Genomic DNA, 22,808 nt, shown 5'->3' on the forward strand with positions numbered 1-22,808 from the left:
ACAATTTTAAAATTATTTAACGTTATTTTCAGGATTACTAATACTGTATTTACTCATAAACAGCACATCCGGCATACAAAGGAGCCCTATAAAAAACAAAAAAACAAAAACATTTTATTTGAATTGAAAATACTATGACCCTTACCAATGAATGACCAGCTGTTAAATAGTATGATGATACTCGTTTATTTGTTATGATCACTGTTATAAGGATTCATATTTAAAATAAATAAATAAATAAATAAATAAATAAATAAATAAATAAATAATTTATAGAGCCACAAAGTGCTTCACAAAGGGTTCTGCTGCCCTTTGTAAAACAGACAGGTTCGTAAATCAGACAAAACAGATAAAATAGTTCAGTGCAAAATAGCAAGAACAGGAAAAAAAACATTTTAAGAAATAAAAACAGTTCAAAACAGTTACAAATACTTACGAGAGTTTACAACCATAATTATGAATTACTATGCACACAGTACAACGCATGTAAGTATGTTTACAATGCGTTATAATGTATCATACCCATGGGTGTCATAGAAAGTGTAAGCCAGATTCCGTTTCAGATTCAGATCAACTTTATTATCTCACATGGAGGAATTCATTTGGCCCAGGGGCCATAAAAAATGCACATGTTTGTCACATAATTAATCATTTAGTTGCTACAGAGACAAACTCCTGTAAATCCGGTAAAACTGACACCGCTGTATGACACCTGCTTGCCCCGCCTTCTCGCAGAATAAAGCTCTACATTGATTGGCTCCCTTTGCTGTCCTTCCAAAGGGATCCCGCAGCCTAAACACGCCATTGGCTGTTGTCATGCCAATCACACCTCATTCTGCAACCCGATTGGCGCGTCCCTCCTCGTGCTCGGCAGAAGGAACGGAACGCCAGCCATTCTGTGAGATGTAGTCGCGATGATTGATGCGGCCGTTTACACCACATCCCTGTTGAACGGCTGCTCCGTCGCTCGCCTGTCATGGTTATTTTAACGGATCTCACCAGGCACATTCTTACCCTCTGAAATCCACCTCGCACACGAAGAGCAGCTGTGCGTCGCGGCGGCGGCGGCAGGAGGATGGCTCTGCGTCGGACGGTGTCTCTGTGTTTGTCCTCGGTGGTCTATTAAGATTTTAATTAGCTGATAACATACAGTACGGTTGACATTTACGACGGACTGGTGTGGCAGCGACGACTAACGCACCGCTCTGATTATGGAAAACCGGCCCAGGTAAGCGTTTAAGGTTATATTTGTTGATTTGAGGCGTTTAATTTTAAATGAAATGTATCAGTATTATCGCATGGATGCTGCTACTGGGCCCCATAGGTTATTAGTTTGTATGAATTCAACGTTATAACTAACACAGCAGCACAGGCCCACATAGCCAAACAGTGGTGGTTATTGAAGCGCCGTCAACAGCAGCAGCAGCAGCAGCAGCTCCATCCGTCTGCTCTATTTATCTCAGTGTAAAATTCCACTGTACAGCATGCCAGCGAAGCGGAGACACGGCCCATTCATTAGCCCATAAACCATATTTATCGCTTAAGAATATGTTGCTCTGTGCCATCTTTCCTCAGCGTCCCGTCCTCGTTTTTTAAATGTCGTTACACAATCGGGTTGTGCTGAGGGGGAGCCGGGGCATTTGGTGCCGCAAACAGGGGGGATGATGTGTCATTTTGGCCACAGATGTTGATCCAGCCGAGCCATGAGTCGACTGCAGAGCATGTAGTAGGCCTGTTGTTGAGGGAAGCAGCAGCAGCAGCAGCAGCAGCAGCAGCAGCAGTAGCAGGCCGGGATAATGAGCTGTCATGTCCAAACAAGCCAGTAAATGGGATTATAGGCTCTTCAAGTATGAAACTGCAGGACAAAGGATCGTAGGAGTCGCTGTCAGCTTTAATGAAGGGATGTTTTCCTCTGGAACAACAGTGGATGGATGTGACTGCTATGTTGTATCCACCTGTGCGTTTCAATCCAGATGTTTGTTGAGCTTGGCCTTGGTAAACACCAGAGACGCTGAGCTCATACCTGCTCATTCAAAAATGTCATTTTTTTTGTATCCATACAATCAGAGAGTAATCAAGGTCCTGTTTGTAAAGTTAACAGGGATTTATTGGCAGAATATGACATATAATAGTATGTTTTCATTAGTGTATAATCACCTGAAAATTAAAATTGTGTTGTTGTTACCTTAGAATGACCTCTTATATCTACAGAGGGTGCCGGGCCTTTTCTGTGGAGGCTGCCATGTTGAATTGCCATTTTTCTAAAGTACCAAAGAATGGACAAACCAAACAGTGGCTCTAGATGCAGCCTTTTGCGTTTTTCCTGAGTTTTGTGGTAGGGTTGGGCTGATGGACGATGCCATTATCCATTGCGATGGCTGACAATCATTGACCATAGAGCCATCTACCATGGTAACATTGTGATTTAAATGCAAAATATGTTAATTTTGCCTCTAGGGGTCTCTCTCTCATATTATAAGACTATAACACAAGACATGAGATGATGTCAAGAAGAAGTGTGGGATCATGGGAGTTGTTTTCTTCACTTTAAAACAATCACCATAACTGATGAAAATCTATCTTTATTCACTTTTAGTCACATGCATCAACTCCCTTCCCTTGTATCCCCTGTTTTCCCAGAGGTTATAACAACTAGCAACAAGCTAGCAGTGGATAGCAGGTAACCATTACCTGAATAAATTACTGATTTCTCTGGTTTGAACATTGTTGGAAGGATTTACCATAATGTAAGTACACAGTTCAACAAAATATATAACGTGTCCAGCATTAGACTTTTTAATGTGGAAATATTACATATTATAGTTTGAAAATCCTTCTATATTTGAGGTAGTGTTTCCCTTCAAAGTTGCCATAGAGTTGTTGCCTAAGTTCTTTTTTTGACATGTGGTAGAGAAAATTACAGACATTTAGAGATTGCCCAACCCTGTTTTGTGGTCACCATAGGTCAGTAGGTGATACTGGTTAGCAGAATGACCAAAATGCATTCCCCTTGTCCATCTGCCATCCCTCTTCTCTATCCCCTAGTAGCAGAGACAGGCAGAGATGTTGTTTAGCTGAACATGTTAGGTAGTCATGTTAGTCTAGTCTGCCCAACTCATTCATCCTTTATCTAACTGAGGTTTGTAAAGGTTTGAATTTACGTCCCTGAGCATGGCTCTGAATTGTCATTACCTAACCCGCGTGTTGATAAATCCATGGTGCTGTCTGTGGTGCTGAAGTATCACATGGATTTGTAATTGCAACCAAAAGAGTTGTTTATGAGACAGTCCACTAGTTGTGGGTGAACGGAACAAATTGGGTTAATTAACAAATCAACTATGTGTAGGTTCTCCTACATGCTTGGAAGGGGAGGGAGAGACAAGATGTTTGTAATCTGCAAGCTTACCGATAGATGCCACTAAATTCTACATACCTTAAAATGTGTTTAAACGAGGCCTGTGCAGTTTACCGGTTCTTATCGAAAACTGGTTATTGTTTTTGTTATGATATTAATTTTTCATATACCACGGGGTGAACAGCCCAAACAACATCTGGAACGTGCATGGCGGGAAAGTGTTTCAGCGGAGACACATTTCACTGCTGCACACCAACACCACAGGCGTGCTTGCTTGAGCGTGTGCACTAGGGATGTTGCTGGCGACTGATTTCCTTGTCGATTAAACGCAATTTAATTTTAATTTAGACTAGTCGACTAGTCTAACACTAAGAAAAATCTCAGAAAGCATTTAGAATTTAGCAGAATGTATTAATTTATAATGTTAAACACTGTCTGAAAAAAATACTGTGTGTATTAAGAGCCATTTGAAGCTGTTACTCACAGTCTACAATCGCCAAATTGTACTTTAAATGCCGCTGAGATGTGCGCTACTTTGCACTGTGCAATACAAACCTTACACATTATTGTACAAAACATGACAACAACTCACTAAACGCTTCACCTTTTCAGACCGAAGAAGGTCACAGTGCTGCGGGTAAAGGATCCAGAGCTAACGTTAGCTGCCAGCCTGACACACAGTGTGGCTAACGTTAGCAGTGCTAGTAGCAGCAGCAGCAGCTGTTCCGCTGCCAGTCAAGTGAATAAATATCAGCTTATTCTGTCACAGTCTACATTCATCTGTCCGACTTTGCTGATATAAACATCTGGGGTTGCCAGGGCGATCGGTTCATATACGGTCAACGCCGCAGCCCCGACTAGTGGCGTGCGGCTGCATAAAATCTTAGAGGCAGCAGATAACTGGCATCATGCATGAATGAAATATTGATAAAGATTTTATTTTTAAATATTTTAAACTACTAGTATTTCTGGTGCCGACTACTGTGGGTGGGGATGTTTAATCGCATAGTCGTCCCCGACGTGATGGCAACCATGCTTTGAAGGGGTCATGCTTTTACCTGTGTAAACATGATACAGTCCTTATGATAGTAAAATGGGTTATTTAAAGCCAATCAACTGCAGTAATTCTTTTCTCAGTAGAAGAAAATGTGGGTAAGAAAACTGTCAAATACTGAGAAACCGATATGATTTTTTAAAAAAAGGTGATTTTGTCATACCGCTCAGCTCTAGTTTAAACAGGCTTCTAAGACAGAAAACAGGCACTACTATAAATTCTGAGGAGCAGGACTGAAAACCGCAAAAGTTAGATGAACCTTATGTTTTAAATCTAGGCCAGGCACATATAATTTTACCTCCCAAGTGGAATTAAAAGTAGAGAACTGTCAGTTTTTGGGGTATGATGTGAAGAATTAAGGATACAGCTGACTAGTCACAAAATGGAAGAGCTCCCCCTTCCTTATCTTTCATTATGAGGGAGGAACTATTCAAGGAATTAATTATCTCCCTCTGTTGATTGCAATTACATCTCAAATGCCCCATGACTAAGGACATGTACCACTGAGTAACAGGTTCATCATATCGTCATATGAGATTACTCTCAGGCTTATCTTTGAGATCCACTCACTGTGCGAAAGGCATCTCACACATTTCACTGTCAGGGAAACAGGTATCTGATTCTCACATCCTGGTGACCTTGTTTTTGAGTGCTGCAGCCTCGAAACTTCTTTATCTGATCCCACGATCACCTGCACACACACAAAAGGTTGCATACTACATCTGTGACACATGAGCACAGCCCAGCTTCTCCCAGCTAACCTTTTCCTTTGCTGCTGCTGCCACGTTATTCATCTGTGTGAGAGACTGGTAAGCTAATCGGCTCTGGACAGCGTCATCAGGATAAACAGTCTATGAGTTGTGCCTGCACTTGTGTGTTTGTGTGTGGATTTGAATGTGTGCATGCATGTGTGTGTAGCCTACAGCAAGAACAGGAAACAGCCTTCTGCCCGTACTGTACAGTTTGCCTGCTGCTGCTGTCTAGGTTTATCATTGTCTGACTGCAACCGTGTGTTTGGTTGGAGAACAGTTACAAACAGGAGCTGCATGCCCACGTCATAACATGGAAGGAGTTATTTGATTTCCAGTATTAGCCTTTGAGAAGTTTTGTTAAATAATGGTGATGCAGCATCTTTCACCTGAGCATACAACAAGATCAAACATCCTCTCCACTAATGGTTAAATCCAGCAAGAAAACCAGAGATAAATAATCACAGGAGTGTTATGACTTTTTACTAAACTTGCATTTCTAGTTCAAGTAGGCATTCATAATCACCGTGGCATGCTGTTCAAATATGCGCAGGTGTTGAAATAACCAATTACAACTACTCAAATTAGCGTAATAACATCATTCTTTTGGGTACTTCTACTTTTATGAGTCTTTAATTTTACTCATATTCAGTCCCATGTTGTTACTCTTAAGACATAATGTTGCCTCTGATAAGTCCTCAGATGCTCTTCCTGTTCCAGTGAAAGTCTTCCCCACAGTATAAATCTGAGCTTTATTAATTGATGAGGTTAATCTAGATGTTTTCAGAGTGGTGGCTGGCTGTTTGACAAGGATGCAGTTAGCAAGCGATTTGTTAATTTTTAACAGGAGGATGGACCTGGTTTGTTATGTTCACCCGCAATGAACCACCTCATGGACAGGTCTTTTGGTTCTGTATTTTAAATTGTAGATAGGCTCATTTTGCAAATATTTTGACAGATACTACGATTGCATTATGAAATAGATTAGTGGACTGAAAATGTTAACATATGAAACAAATGACATCTGTTGGAGTCTGTACCAGATGAACATTGGGAGAACAACATTTGTAGGCCATGACGTGTCTGCAACACTACAGAACTTCATTATAATGCTATAATGCATTTTTCCTTGGTCAAAAAAATGCAGCTTATGTGTTTTGGATATTGTACTTGACCATATTGTGTCATTGTGTAATATACAGCAGAGTTCCAGTTTGTGTCATTATAATAGCACCATCCACACAAACAGTAGTCAAAGTTTTGAGTTTATAAAAGGCTGATTTTTAAAGCCTTCAGTATCATCTTTCCCAGCTCTTGCTGGTCTAACTGGCTGCTGTGCAGGTCCACTGTTGTGGTGCTGGCCTGGCCTGTGAGCGCAGCGCTGCACTTCATCTCGTTTGCTGACACATGGAAACAGGGAGCAGCTTGATGACCTGGCTGCCGCGGTTCAAGCTCACTACAACTGCAGCTCTCCTCTCTCTACTCTCTACTGTTCTTGTAGGCTGCAGATTTGTAACTGGATCCGTGTTGCCCTGCAGATTTTACACCGAGTGAGTCGTGATCTCATTTACAGACTGCTGCAGGTTGGATTTATACCAACATGCAAATGATGTTCAAACAATGAAGCAGAGATATGCACAGAGCTGTTGTAAATTCTGTAGAGGAACTCCGTTCAAATGCATTATGAAATCATTTGTGCTCTACTTTGTTGCCCTCTTTTCTATTCATTCATCTGTTTCAATAGTAATATGATCTGTCTCCTTGCCTAATGTTGTTTCCTTAGGCTGCAATAGAAGTAGCACTAACATTTTGAACCTAAGTAAAAGTGCCAGTACAACAGTGTAAAAATAATTCAATGCAAGTAACATCTGGCAAGCACACAAGTATTATCAGCTAAATGTACTAAAAATATCAAAAGTAAAAGAAAACTGGACCTTGATATATGTTATAATACTGGATTAATTAAAAACCGATGCATTAATGTGTCAAAAGTATTTTGTTGAGGTGGAGCTAGTTTTAACTACTTAGTATATAGTTCTAACTAGTTTAGTCCAGTGCCCCTTCAACAGGAGGACAAAATAAAACTGAGGGGTTGTCAGATGAGTCACCAGAGGGGGGAAAGAAAAAAATACTAATTTCTATTAATTATTTGTCATTTTCTCTAATATTTGCTTCATTGTGAAATACTGAATATTTTACCTTTTTGGGGCTCAAGCAGGTATATAAAGCTACTCCCAAGATTTTTTTTAATGAAACTGTCAATTTATGCCCTTGATGCCTCTATATGACCTACATACGTTTGCAAAACCATCCACAAGAAGACTGGCTATTTCTGTAGAGTTATTCTTAATGCCTGCCATCAGATCAGAGTCTTGTTGAAATCAGATGAAACAAGACTGTGTTTACATTTTCCCAAAGCCGAAGTTACAGTGAGTGGTAGTTAACCTGTTAAAAAGAAACAAGAGGCAATTTTTGACATATTTTGCAGTTATTACGATGGAAACACTACTGCATTTGTCCACAGGAGCCCCCCAGATCAACAAAATATTAGATTTCCTTGTAGTAGCTTTAAAGGAAAATTACGAGAGAAGGATGTCTGTTTGGTCTCACCCCTAGTTGTTATCATTTCCACCAGAGACCACACATAATGATGTTACTGTCATTTCTAACATTTTGCAATATAATGACTGTTGCAATAACATATGTTGCAGTTTATTACCTTTTTCCAACTGTAAAGTAAGTCCCCAAAGGACAACTTTGTCTTCGAACTTTTTATTGCAGGAAAATGGGATTGTCAAGCACACAGACTGATCAACACTGTCATAAAAACCTAACAATCCCGCTGAGTGTGACCTCTGCTGACCTCACCAGAAAACAACACTCAGCATCATCTAATGACTGAAAAATCAATACATATTTTATATTAAAGTTCAGTTAACATTTGCACTATCAGTAATTGATTTTTTTTCCCACCACCTCTATAAACTCACATGACGTGCTGGAGCCATGGTCCCTATTTAGACATCTGAGGTGTCACAAGACAAAAGGTTTCACAGTATAGTAAACTTTAGCAATGAATTGTATTTTTTATAATATTATCAAATGATTTTAATTTATAATCTTAATCTGAAAGGGAACTAGTAACTAAAAATGTCAGATAAATGTATTAGAGTAAAAGTACAATATTTCCCTCTGAAATGTAGCGCAGCACAATTATAAAGTGGCATAAAATGTGTACTCAAAGTACAAATACATTCCACCACTGTATGCCTATTACTAAACAATGAGGACAAATATTTCATAAGCATTATTTAACATGTTTATGGCTTTATCTACCATAATTTCTTAAGTAGTCAGATATAACCTTGCTGCCTCTCTACACTGTGCATTTCATCAGCAAGGTTTTGTTATTGTTTGAAATAAACCTGAGGGAATGATTTACCACAGGGTGACTGTGGTTCTATGATTAACGACAGAGACGTGTTACTGACTGAAAGACTGAGGTATTTTGAAACCTGTGTCATCACACTGTGGCTGCTGATGGTGCTTCCTTTGCACAATCAGTCTGTAACATGATGTGTCAGCTGATTGGTCATCAGTGCACATGTGCCCTGAAGTAAACAATGTGTTTGTTAAAAAACGTGTTTTTGCTGCTCAAATTAGTAGAAACAGAAATATCTGTGGGTTTATTTACCAAAAAGGTGTTTGCATGAATGAAGGCCATAAATTGTTTTGCATCTTTAGATTTTTCTGGTTTAAAGTCAAACTGATCCAAGCTCCTGCAGCGTAGTCTCTGTGAACACCTGCCCAGATCTTTTCAGTAAAGGGACAGTTTGATTCATTTTCTCATTTCCCCAGGAGGCTTGAGGTAATTATGAAATACAAGAAAACAAGCTCACAAGAAAAAAATTTAAGGAATTTAATTTTTCGGATAATTTCTGTTTGACTGTTTCCTCCTGTCACAGCTATTTCCAAGGCAAACAACAGATGTTTGTAATCAGAACGTGTGATTAAACTGCAGCTCAGCTACTGATCAGTGTTCGTGACGTCACTGCTGCTGGGAAAGTATGAAATTAAAAGATAATATAATGAATGCAGCAGGGAAACTAATGTTAGTCTTTGCTTCAGCATCACATTAAGCAGTGGCTGTGTGCCTGTGGTAGCACCCAGTTGGTAGTAGTTATCCTCCCTGCCACGCTCATGTAATCCAGTTTTGAGATTAGTGAGTGATTAGTGGATGTTGCAGTCTGTTTTCGCGTGCATTTTTTTAGTTGTAAGATGTTAAATAATCTGAGCAGTATTAGTATTAATGTGGCTGAAAAGAGCAAGAAAACCTCCTGTACATGAAGGTAATTGATGGGTCAAGGGGATGGCTATTCCTAGACAATTTCCTCTCACAGTGGCACTCAGGGGAGCCAAGTCATCTAGAGAGCGATACAAACTAAATTTAGAGCAGGAAAGCATTAGTCATATAAAGTGAAAATGGTCAGTAGATTTAGGAGACCAAGTCTGGAAAACATGCATCGTCAGTGTCGATTCAGTTGTCCTAAATGTGTCTCCGTCTTCATTCATGCTTAATGTCACCCTGAGTTCTTATTGTGCATATTCCAGAGAGTATTTGTTGCATAGCACAAACCTAGGAGAGTTACAGATTGTCAATAATGTATACACTGCAGTATAGGTACATGAGTTCTGTTTGGGGAACAGGATGTTGTTACTGTAATAATGATGGTGGAAGGCTGGTGTTCTCAGGGTTAATAGGTAGCCAGTCATTCAGTACACAGACTCATGAATGTTTACCACAGTGTCAGATTCACTGTGAAATAACTCAGGCAGCAGTGGTTGACAAAGTACCCAGATCATTTACTTAAAGTGGAGATAAAATGAAAAGGGCATGTTTAATCCCTTTAGATCACACACAATAATATTATGACATCCTCCCATTAACCAGTCTTACAATATAAAATACCAAGCACCAATACAACAATATAAAAATGCCTATTATTATGTAAATGAGCCTGTTTATAGGTGACGTGTACAACTGCATCTATGAAAGACGTTGTATAAAGCCTCATGTTACTCCAGACAGAGCTGAGTGGAATCTGATGCCATCTGAGTATGTGTCAGTTGTGGCTCCACACTACTATATATATTTATATAGAGTGCTTAATTTATTAGACCACCACCCAATGTAAGGTTTATGCCACACCTGCCCTAAATTAACAGCACTGGTAATTACCAAAATCATTTTTTATGTTTCTGTAATGTTAATACACCAGTATGTAGAAGCTCTTTAACCGAAATGATATATTCAATGCTAAATTATAATTATTATTGTTGTCTATGAATTTTAAAATTTACTGTTTTACAAAAAAAACCCCAGAAAAAAATAGTAAAGCATATTATTATTTCTTGATTAAGATGTCAAATTATAGTTATTTACTTGCATTCCTTAACAGAAAAATTAGTTTTAGTGGTTGAATGTTATGTTTGATTAATTTCTGACTTCTCAGAGAAGTCCAGTGAGCCAGCTCAAATTTGGGTACAAAATGTTGAATTCAGTTTGAAATTCCTCATTCCTGTTCAAAATGGTAAAACGTCGAGAGCTCACTGAAAATGAAAGAGTCCGCATTAAAGCACTTCATGATGCTGGATGGTCTCTGAGACAAATAGGGAAAGACAAAGTGTTCTCACAGTGTGGTCAAGTGTGCTTTGGAGTCATTGCCTGACTGGTTCTTACAAAATGCACCAAGGAAGAGGCAGGAAACGAAAGTTAACTGACGCAGATGTCAGACACCTCAAGATTTTAAGTACTAGCGACAGAAGGAAGACCACTGCTGATCTTCAGGCAGAGATAAATGCTTCTAGATCAGTCTGAGAAAGTCTCCAGAATGACCATAAGCAGACGACTGACTAGCTGGGAAGACTAGCTGCTATGTAGCCATTATTGAGGCCTGCAGACATTCAGAAACACCTCAGATTTGCCAGGGAGCACAAACACTGCACTGTTGATGATTGGAAGAAGGTACTCTGGATGGACGAGTCCAAGTTTGAACTCTTCGGTCAGCATTGTTGTGTCTATGTCTGCAGAAAAGCTGGAGAACGTTTTGATGCCAGATGCATTGCACCCACAGTGAAACACAGTGGAGAGTCCATTATGGTATGGGGCTCCATTTGTGGAAACGGCGTGGGCAAATTATTGAAAATCGATGGTATCATGAACAAGAACGTCTACCACAACATCTTAGTGCATCATGGAATCCCTTCTGGACTGAATCTGATTGGTCGTGGGTTCATATACCAACAAGACAACGACCCCAAGCAAAGCTGTGCAGAGACTATTTGACCAAGAAAAAGGAATCTGGAGTCCTGGAACTGATGGACCGGCCAAGTCAAAGTCCGGATTTGAATCCTATTGAACAAATTTGGGATTATAGGTTCCATAGGTTCAAAGATTGATCGCACAAAAGTTTCATCTAAAGCAAGTCTGTGGGAACAACTAGAAACTGTTTGGAATTCAGTAACAAAAGAGACTGTCAAAAAGGACATAAAAACAATTCCAGCAAGAATGTAAGCTGTTATCAAGGCCAAAGGAGGCCATAAAAAGATATTAAGTTTTTTGGTTATTATGTGTGAAAAAGGACTATTTAGTTGTTTCAGTTTGTTATTTGCCAAATAAATGACAATAGCATTTTTAGTTTTAAAGAAGTTTTTGAAAGATTTCTAAAATATTTAAGTTTTCTCATTTTTATGACAGGTGGTATAATAAATTTGTTATACATATACACTTTCCACCACTGCCAGGTGGATGCTGTTAGGTCATTTAAAAGCCTGCTTTCATCATACACACATTGATTGGTATCTGCTTTACACACCATTGCACTACTTGTAGAGTGTTTAACTTGTCAATATGTCCAGTCAGGACTAATTCCATGCATTGGTTTCAGCTAATCAAGTCATTCTGACTCCAGTAATGGCTTTTACAAACAGTGAGGGAGAGCGCTTTGAGAAGTAGTATCAGAGTAACACACACATCCCTCTTTTACAATGGGATGCTTTGAGCTCAACAGCAGTCACAAGGACAGTGGACCCAGTAGATGAATAGCGTGGAAATGAGCAGTTCACGTGTCAGTAACCAAACATGAGATCATGAGTTGGAATAACGGCGAGGTTAGCAGCTATGGATTAAGGAAGGGGTCGCCCTCAATGTCAGGGGTGGAAGGCCCCGGGGGTGAGACACACACATAGAAAGAGAAGAGGGAGGGGGTGACACATCAGCAGGGCTGGGATTCCTGTGAAAACTAGCTGATTTTTCTGTTTTTCTTTCATAAAATGCTGGTCAGGTTTTTCCATTTTTTGTGTGTTAATGTTTTTTGACCTCTGGCGAAATTATTTATGCATCACAACTGACTGTGATAGCATGTTACATTACCGTATGGCTAAGCTTATTTTGCAGACAGGAAAATATGGATGGATCTGTTGGGTGGAAGATCAAAGGGGGTATCTTCTTTTCTTTTGTCTTTTGTCTTTTTTATTGCCCTAGGCCCACTCAACGTCACCAAGCCCAGATGGAGACTGTGAAAAGCTTCATTACTCCAATGAAATGTATTTTGTAAATCAGACACATCCTGCACTAAGGTCTGCATGCAAACCACGAACACAACATGAAAAACATGGAGGGGCAAAGGGGACATGGGTTCATGCTGGATAACTGGAGGTTATCTGGTGGTGTGTGTGTGTGTGTGTGTGTGTGTGTGTGTGTGTGTGTGTGTGTGTGTGTGTGTGTGAAGGGGGGTAGAAGAGGAAACAATAGTGCTGTCTGTTTCTGTAGACAGTGAGAGCTTGGAAAGGATGCGTTCAGGCGTAGACTTTACACAATACCATGGTTGTGCATGGTGATATTAGTTGAGGAGAGACTCAAAATAAACAAAAGCAAAGTTGTGCATGCATCTATCACACAATATGTCCATACATGACTTTTCTTTTGGATGACTTTTCTTTTGGATGATATGATGTACCAGAAATAATTAAAACAAATAATAAAAACAAAAACAATATAAATAAGATAACATTAACATTTTATGCCATTGATACAATATACTACTAATACAATACCTATAATAATAATGATGAAAAAGAACAATGAACTTTTGATCCTTCATCCAAATTTTGAATTTGAAGATGAGTAAAAGATGTGGGGGATGCTGTGAGATGCTGGCGGCCTGTAAAAAGGCATAGTCTACTTGTATGTTAGCAAATGCTAGCAAAATGCTAACTAGATAGCTAATGACTGATGTAGATTGAGCTTGCTAGTTATCTAGTGTTTTGCTGTGACTATGTTGCTTTTGCAGGTCCCCAGCAAGATTTTAACCATTTAACAACAGGAAATATGAAAGAATAAAGTTGGCCAACCTTCCAAAAGGGGTGGAACTCAGACAAAAATAAAATAAAACAAAAACCAAAACAATAAATTAAATTGACTCTCAGGCTCTGTTAAAAAGAATAGCACTGAAATACACAGTAAACATTTGGCACTAGGTTATAGAGAGTCATTGCACTGGGACTATTTTTAAACAAAGTCAGCGTAGCTCATTGGCGTGTTGACATTAATGAGCACTGGACACTCATTCGGCTTATCCCCAAAATGTTCCCATACTGGGGCTGTGGAGAATGATTTTGAAACCAAGTCCGTTTGATATTCTTCTAAACCTTCTGGCCGGAATTATGTTGTTGTTTGGAAAAACAGCTATTAGCCTAGAGTGACGTGTTGTCTTCACCTCTGTGTGTGTGTTGAGGAGTTGTCTGAGCTCTGCCCACTATGAAAGTGGGACAAGGAGAGCAGATGACAACAAATGACAGCAAAGGTGTCTCAGCATAGTTTTTTCTGTTCTTTCAGCTTTTAGGTGCTTCACCCAAGTCATAAAACGAAAGGGGAAACCCTGCTGTTTATTTTGGCATCACATTGGCTAAAATGCTGGGGACATTCATATGTAAAAAAAAAACATGCATGCAAACACAGTGGGCAGTATCAAGACCAGCAAGAATGATTGTGATCATGTCCATATATCATACGATAACTCAGTAACATTATTTTCATGACAAGCCAAGTCACACCAACCATGGAGTTATGTCACTGCACATGCTAACAATCACTTTTCATGTAGCACACGCACACACACATGCACACACACACACTAAATGTGCTTGGAGACAGAATTTTAAATGGATTACAATGAAAGCCCCTCCAACCTGCCTTTATCCCTCAGTGCTCTGCGGTTTCTCCCAAGTACACAATGACATTAGAGCGAGCCTGCTGTCATATAAAGAACAACAGCCAAGCTCAGAAAATCTGGCTTGTTTTGCTTTGTCAGAGACCTTCACAATGTCCTTCCATTAACCAATGTGTGTGTGTGTGTGTGTGTGTGTGTGTGTGTGTGTGTGTGTGTGTGTGTGTGTGTGTGTGTGTGTGTGTGTGTGTTTGTGAGAGAGAGAGAGAGAGAAAGAGAGAGGGAGAGGGAGAGTGAGCGAGAGATAGAGAGAGATACAGAAAAAAACTCCCACTTTAGTACCACTCTGGTGCATGACTCACACCTTTTACAGTGTGGTCTGACCACAGTGACACAGCTGAATAGCCCTCTGTAGTGCTGAAACCGTTCTGAAGCATCTCGTCTTTTGTTCCTGTGTCGCTAACAGACTGATGCTTAAAAAGTTTTCATGGCATTTGTTTTTTTAATGCAATTCATCAATCAGACAACAGTTTAATCTGGTGACACTCTCATTAATGAGTCCAGATTCTTATACGACCCAAATCGGAGTTTGCAGGGTTTTTTGCACCAAAAATAAATTGTGGTAGTGTTTAAAACCTATAAGGCTGTGGAAATGTGATTTTAACACGTGATTCTCACTGTTAACCATGTTATATGGATGCAAGCTCTTGGTGGGTCTAGTGCAAATAGTTAGCCTGCAAGTTAATGTACGTAGGGTCTATTTTGGCATGAATCTAAACTCTCAGAACTTTTTTTCTCCCAGCCCAAGTAGTAACACCTTCAACAAGCACAATAAAACTAATCAAACTGATTAGTTTTAGGGGAGCTATTATGTTATTGATTTTAAATTTAAGATATAAGGTATGATGAGACTAGTCAGATGTCTCTACTAGGTGAAAGGGATGAACAGCTTGGTAGTAACAGCTGCCTGGTTTGATTTCATTTCATTTATTTGCAGTGATTGGTAAAAAAAAAAAAAAATACAAGCATTCATCTAGTTTGACCATTGCTGCTGAAAATAAGAATGCACCAATGTTCAAAATAACAATTTGGCTGTTAACTGATGCTAATACTAATGTGCTTTTGTGGTTATTTATTTTGCTTGTGTTATTTATTCCCCCTATTGTGCTGGACAAAAGCTCAATAGGGGGAAAGCACCTTTAAAAACTTGTTGTGACATATATAAAGTCAGAAAAAAAAAAAAAACTGACACAGTTGTGTCCAGCCAGTGGCTTCGTCACCAATACAGCAGGTGGGCATGCAAGCTTTTGTTTATTGACATTAATTGAGCACAGTATTGATGCAACAAACATCAGATATCTTTGAATGTCGACTGATTTGCAGATTTGCAGTCAACAAAGCAAATATCAGCTGATACCCATGTTTGGCAAATGAATCAGTGCATCCCTAAGCCAAACTTGCAAGCACTTACAAGCAATAAAAAGATTAGTAGATGCCACATTAATTTATTGCAAATTGTTACCACAAATTCCCGGATGGATTCTGACAATTCAATTTTCCTGAATAAAAGAAGGTGGCTGTAGCAGCTGGGTAAATAAATTCAATCCATCAGCCTAAATCCTGTTGTGGATATGTGGTTAACTGTCCCTGCAACAATAATCTAAACTCAACAGATCAGACCAAATAAAAATCAGATGGTAAGATTTGTACATTTTGCTAAAATCCAAACTCTTGCATTGAAGCAGCAGTGAGTGAAGGCTCTGACTAGAGAGAACCACAGTCTCAACATTATATCTCCCTCTCCTGTGTCTTTGATCTGATGTGTAAGAGACTGGCCAGGAGGGAGAACACAAGCTGTATTCAACTTTACTGTCCACTCACTGAAGGGTTTCTCGGTATCGAGATCAAGGTCAAAGTTACACATTTTTGTCAGTAACACAGCTCAGCTCAGTCTCATTGCTGGGACTGAGGTGAATGTGTGCCTGACAGAGCACATGCATCGCTGCCTGAGGCTCACCCTGCCTGTCAGATGATTTTAATCTTAGAAGAAAAGGCAGACTGACTGTTAGTTGTGAGATTGTTGCAATAAATTCAGCCATGAAGAGGTGGTTTACCTTTACAAGATTAACCTGAGTAGATAATAAGCATCTGAGAAAAACTCTTCGATCATTATCTGATGTTTGTGGAATTATTTGTTATAAAAAGGACCTTATTTCAGATTTATTCTTTGACCAAACCATTTTACAAATGCGATTGGTTTCTTTGGCTTGTTAATGGCTCTTTTGATTTGGCCGGTTTCTGTGCATGAATGTGGTCCTTGTCTCTCCCCCATGTAGTGTTTTCCCTCTTCAGACTGTTATTATGCTCCTCTCTCCTCTCCTCTCCTCTCCTCTCCTGCAGGCTATTTTTCTGCTCTCCTTGTTTTGTAGCGTATGTCTGCATCATATGCTTCACAAAGTATTGCACAGGCTGCTGTATGTTTCCCTCGACCTTCATGGTTGATTACACATCCCAAATCAATTCTTCATCTACATTGTTTTTCAGTTTCCTAATACATGGACTGTTTGAAATGATCAATTCACTGCATTGTTCTTATTGAGTATTCTTCTGGAATTTCTCTCTTATGTCCCTGTATTTATTATATTGTATGTATTAATCATATTACTGCTGACTGCATCAGCTATACCGTGTGTGTGTGTGTGTGTGTGTGTGTGTGTGTGTATGTGTGTGGCCAGAAGTAATTTCCACAGGGCTCCCCCAGTAAAAGAGATGCCATCCATAATGCAGAGGAGGGAGAGTCGGGGGAGTAGACTGTAGCTCCACATTTTGCTCCCTATTACACAGCAGCAGTTTGGCCTGTTGGCTCACTTTCTCTTTTGACCAGTTACAACTCCAACTCAGCTGCCTCTCTGACGTATAGCCGCAGCACACAGGGAGAAAGAAGCAGTTTGTGTATAAATTAAGTTCGTCAACCCATTTGTTGTATAGGTCTTTGTCCTGGGCAGGTAAAATAGAAGTATTTTTTCTTCTTTTTAAAAAATTAAGAGAGAATTGGAGTGGTTATGCTTGATTTTTCTGCTGCCTTTGACATAATTGATCATGAGTTAAAGTTGAAAAATTAAATGTTATGGCTTTTTGCATTCTGCATTGTTATGGATAAAGGTTATTTAAATATTAGAGGGCACTTTGGAAGTTATTCAGACATGACATATGTACATGTGAAACATGTACTGCCACACGGAAGTTCAGATTTTCACTAATGATCTTCATTTAGTGTTAAAAAAAAGCCACATACATCAATGTATGCTGACAGTTCCACAGTATATTTAGCAGAAGCAATAATTAGTAATTTAAATGTAAATCTAGATTGGGAGTTGAAGAAGGTTGTAGATCATATTATAAGTAATAAACATACGTTGAATGTGTCTAAAACTACCAAATTTTTAATAGAAACAAACTGCTCTTTATGTTCAAACCCAAAGCTTATCTCAAGATGAACAAACTGTTAACCAAGCAGGTAGTAGAAACCAAACTTTTGAGTTATCAGAGAGAGAGTGGTAACTAAAATTGGAAATATTTATCTAGCACTAAAAAATATCTGACACAACAAACAGTGAAAAAAAAAAAATCAAGCTCTGGTTTTGTCTCATTTGGACTATTGCTCAGTAGTTTGGTCCAACACTTCATTAGGTAATGTAAGAAAACTGCAACTGGTCCAGAAAAAAACAACACATGTACCTCTTTCTTGCTGCAGTAATCAATTAATAATTAATAGATATTCTCTGGTGTGTAGGGTGTATGTTCCATGGGCATTTTATGTTAAATGATGATATTCATCTGTCGATTATGTCAATGTCAGTGTCAACTTTATTTATACAGGGCATTTAAAAAGTGCTGTACAAGCTTAAAATATAAAACACCTCTGTCATAATAGATTCAGTAAGAACTGGTCTATTTTCTTTGTCTGTGTTATTTAAATTGTGCCAGTTGTTTTTGTTTTATTGTGATTAGTAGTGTGATTGTGTATTTTTGTATTATTATCATTTAAAATATGCAGACCACAGGAAGAATGGCTGCTCCTTTGCAAATGTTAATAGAGATCTTAATAAACAAACAAACACAGTGGTGGTACAGAAAAAAGTCACTGAACACTGTCTGGGTTTGCTCTGCTGCAAGCCAAATATCAAGCAGGAGCATAAAGACTGAACTGAACTCTTGAATCTGAACTTAGATCATTTTGAACAGCTTGGGTACTTTCAATACTATAATTAATGGATATTGTATTATTTTAAATACATGGCTCCAAAAAAGTATCAAAGTATTTATACTTTTGACAGCCTTATGCCATTTGCCACCTGCAGCACAACAGCCAAACTGGGAAGTCTGTTTTTCTCTGGCAAGTGTGAAATATTCACAGCATCTCTTAGTATTCAGCTCTCTGTCTTGTGCCTTTATTTGTAAAGATGAATATGATGAGGGAAAACAAATCACAGGCTCTAGATGTGCTGTCTAACATTAGCAAGTTAAATGTTGCACTTGAGACACAAATGCTTGTTCTTTGTATGCCCTTAACTAATTAAACTTTGAAGACACAAACACACCTGTTTTTTTATATCATTTATAAAACTTCCAAACAAACTAAAATCTATTCACAATGCCTTCAGCCCAAACAGAACAATTACATCAATTTTCCACTGTTTTTTTTTTCTTTTCTTTTATTTTTCTTTTTCAGGGTTTGAAATCATGCTTGGGTTTACATCAGAGGGGAAATAATTAAAAGCTCCCCAAACTCTCATGTTTCTTGCCAGAGAAATCAGTTCTTCATAAGCCCTGACACCTGCCTTATCTCTCTGAACTCACTCAATCATACATCTGATTTATTTATGATTCGATTGATTCGTTATGTTTTAATGCACATTAATCGCTCAGCGGGTGTGACCATGGTGCAATCCTCCTGAAAGCTGTACAGTGTGATATTAATTGAATGACAGTGTATCAGGTCATTATGCGTAAAGAGCTGCTGACACGTTCGTTCTTTCGTGCCTCTGTTCACTCACATACATCACAACAGTTTATTTTCATGTTGTTAGGCATCACTGGGAAACTGTTTTTGTGTGAATTAAAACAGCTCTCTGAAAGAGTCTGTCTGCAGTGACGGGCCCTGATGTTCTCAGTCAGGATGATGTCATTACAGTGACTCAGGGCCACTCCTTCTAAGTAGTTATTTGAGCCAGGGTGTGGAGAGGCATTATTTGGCATCTTCATATGGATTGGACCAGTATGACTTGTCTTCAGTCCGATAAGCCAAACATGACATCTGTGCTCCTCCTAATTTTAAAATAAACACACAAACTAAAAATGCTAAGGATGAGGATGTTTGTATAGGATTATGATTTGTTCATTTGTTTGCTTAATTTATCTTTGTGCATTGGAGGTGAGTTTGGCCTGCAGGATATGAAGAAAATCTTGTAAATACTGAAGTGTGCACATTAGCTTGTTTCCCCTGGAGGTTTTAACAACTGTTCGACATGTTTTACACAGTACTTGCCTTTGTAACACGTAGTCTCTCCTGAATCCAAAATAATTCCAATTAGCAGAAGTGCAGAAGTCCCCTCTTGGCCTGTTTCAGCAGGGAGATGTGTGCAAGTGCCAAGTTCACTACGTCCAATAAATTAATAAAATAAACTGTCCAGACAGGAAATATTCTTACAGCTATTTTCCTTGTTAAACAAAAAACTATATATACAATTGAAACATACACCTTCTGAATCCAAGTTTCTCTCTCTTACCGACCTAAGACGAGCTTGTTCACTTCAACAGGAAAAACTAAATAGAAATGGAGTGTTCCAACAATCATCACCTCTGGTTTGGTCAAAACAAACCCTTAATTCATCGCTTTAGATGTGAAAATATTCTGGTTCTACAGGCTGTTTTCCTCTCACTTGTTATTTGGCTCGGTGGGTCTGTACTGTGCCACTGAATCAGTTTGTCCCGGAGCAGTGTTTCTCACTCGTTCAGACCATTGAGTTAGCAAAATAAAATTAGAAAAGTCATTCCCCCAAAAAAATCAACTGGTGATGCAGTCAGCTGATATATTTGTCCTATTGCTAAGGCTTCATCTGATTAACCAGGTGGTATTAATGCACGTATTTAGGGCTCTGTCTGATAGGTCAAGTGTTCACATGCTAAGTGTGAAAGCATGGTGTGTGTTACTAAGATAATTTTTTCTTATTCATTGTGTTTCAAGCCATGTTTTGTGGTGCATGTTTCACATGTGTTCATCATTGTGATTATGATGAAAATACGAGTTATTAGTGAGCACTAATGTGGGCGCCATTCACCAAAAAATATTGCTATTATCACCACAGTGTAATCCTGATATCGGTATGTTCTTTTCAATTTTATTGAACTATTCAAAATCACATTGCAACTGAACTCAGTTCATTCCATCGAATTAAAGAGAGCTTTTCATCATCATGTCAATAATACATCAAGTGTTTTGGATCTCCTGCATCCATTTAAATCAGCTTAAAAACCTTGACACCTAAATCTTTACATTTTTATAGTTGTACATTATTTTTAAAAAAGAAAAAAGTCTTTTCGTGCTGAAACAATCAATCAAAACAATCAGTCGACAATGATTTTCAGTTAATTCATTGTTTGTCATTGATCAAGAAAAAACAAGCTGTATAAATGTAAATTTAATCATGTTGGGTTTAGACTGCTGGTGAGAAAAGCCAAGGGATTGGAAGACATAACCTAAACTTCTGGGAACCTGTAAAGGGCTAAACAATAATAAAAATATTTGACTGATCAATCAATATGAAAAATATCATTTGCTGCAGTCCTACCCTGAGGAAAATTTTGTTTCTCACAATCGTCTTTTCTTTGTCTTATGAGAAATAAATGAAATTCTTATTTTGCACTTACTGAAGTCTGATCTGAGAAGAAAAAAGGAACAAAACAAAAGAAAAGCAGGTGATCTTTTGCTGAGCTTGTAAGTGTCTCAGAGGTTTCTCCTTGATGACCATATGGAGCAACAAGACTTTAATTTGACCACTGAGACAAATTTAAGATCTCATCTAAGTTAACCAAGTTTTCTTTTAGATCTAGCTGTTATATCAAGAACCGATTATTTAAGATAAATTTAAGATCAGTACAGTGAGACAAAAAAAAAAAAACATTTTCAACAGCAAAGACAGGATTTTATTTTGAACTTTTCCTTTCCTCTGGGCGCTCTTATTTTAAAGTTACGACTTAACGGGACCGGACATATCATGCTGCGTAGCCACAGGTTTCATACAGCTGGAGGACATATTTGCCACATTAGTTTTGGTAGTTTTGGTTAACTGTTCAATTATCTGTGGTCAGACCATTTTGATTCTTTTTTTTTTTCTCCATCCATGACAGGTTTGAAGACCTTTGATCATATTGGGTCCACGGCCAACCAGGCGGCCAATCAGGAGCTAGCCAGGCTCACTGAGGAGGGAGACCGACAGCGAGACTGGAAGACCCTCTTACCACACCCGCACTGCTTCACCCATCCCACTCCATCGTCACCGCCATGTCTATACCCAGCGGCAGCCCAGAAAGAGAGGGCTGCAGTGGTGCTCTCCCTCAGCTGGAGTGCCCTTCTTCCCCTCCTGGCATGGACCCGGACCCCCCTTCAACCGGCAGCCCGGTGCTCAGCCCGGACTCATCTTCTCATGATGCAGTGCTGTCAGCACCAGCGGCCTCCCCAGCAGACTCAGAGAACTTGAGTCCTGATGAACTGGAGCTGCTGGCCAAACTGGAAGAGCAGAACAGGTGAGAGATGTCCTCTTCATGTTGAACTATTGGAACAGTTATTACAGCTGTACAGTAGCAGCTTCAACCCCCTTGCCCTTTGGTAGTTTAGCAACCCAAGCTAGAAACATTAGGCTTGTCAAGCTTTGGATTCTCCACATGCTGAAGGTGTGTACATGTGTGCATTTCAGTTTTTTTGTTTGTTTTGGCCATTCAAAAGTCAGGAAACACAACAGCAAAGTCAAAGGATTAATCAGCTCTATCTTAAGATGCAGTCAATAGCATGTCCAGCTAATTAGCTTATTATATGCAGTAATCAAGAAACCAAGTAGCACATCATTAACTAACAACACTTTAAGTTTTTTTGGTTTAGAGGTTATGTTTAAAACAGCTGGCTAGCCAATCCATGTGTTGTACAGACCGAATCACTGTGACGTCATGCCAACAACAGTCACTTCTGGGTAGACTGTTTTTCAGGGACAGTACCTGTTTTTGGTGGCCTGTCCCAGGCTGTCACCAGAAATGTGCTTTTTTAACTGTGTGTTGAGGAAGACTGGACAGGAAGAAGAGTGAACGAGATAGAGGAGGAAGGTGAAGATATTATTATATAGCCTGTCGATTTATTATTCCAACAATGG

At 39.0% G+C, this 22,808-nt stretch overlaps 1 protein-coding gene across 1 annotated transcript in view; it reads left to right on the plus strand.

The window, feature by feature from the left end:
- The first annotated feature begins 908 nt into the window (after nt 1-908).
- evi5l (ecotropic viral integration site 5 like) overlaps nt 909-22,808 on the plus strand; it is a 50,877-nt gene continuing 28,977 nt past the window's right edge. Inside the window, exons 1-2 of the mRNA XM_084715639.1 lie at nt 909-1,228; nt 21,796-22,191. Coding sequence (XP_084571765.1) covers nt 21,950-22,191 — 242 coding nt within the window. The 5' untranslated portion in view covers nt 909-1,228; nt 21,796-21,949. The remainder of the gene's footprint in view (nt 1,229-21,795; nt 22,192-22,808) is intronic.

This window comes from Lutjanus erythropterus, chromosome 3 (assembly GCF_056507025.1).
Source record: "Lutjanus erythropterus isolate fLutEry1 chromosome 3, fLutEry1.hap2, whole genome shotgun sequence".
In the NCBI taxonomy this organism is placed as follows: domain Eukaryota; kingdom Metazoa; phylum Chordata; class Actinopteri; order Lutjaniformes; family Lutjanidae; genus Lutjanus; species Lutjanus erythropterus.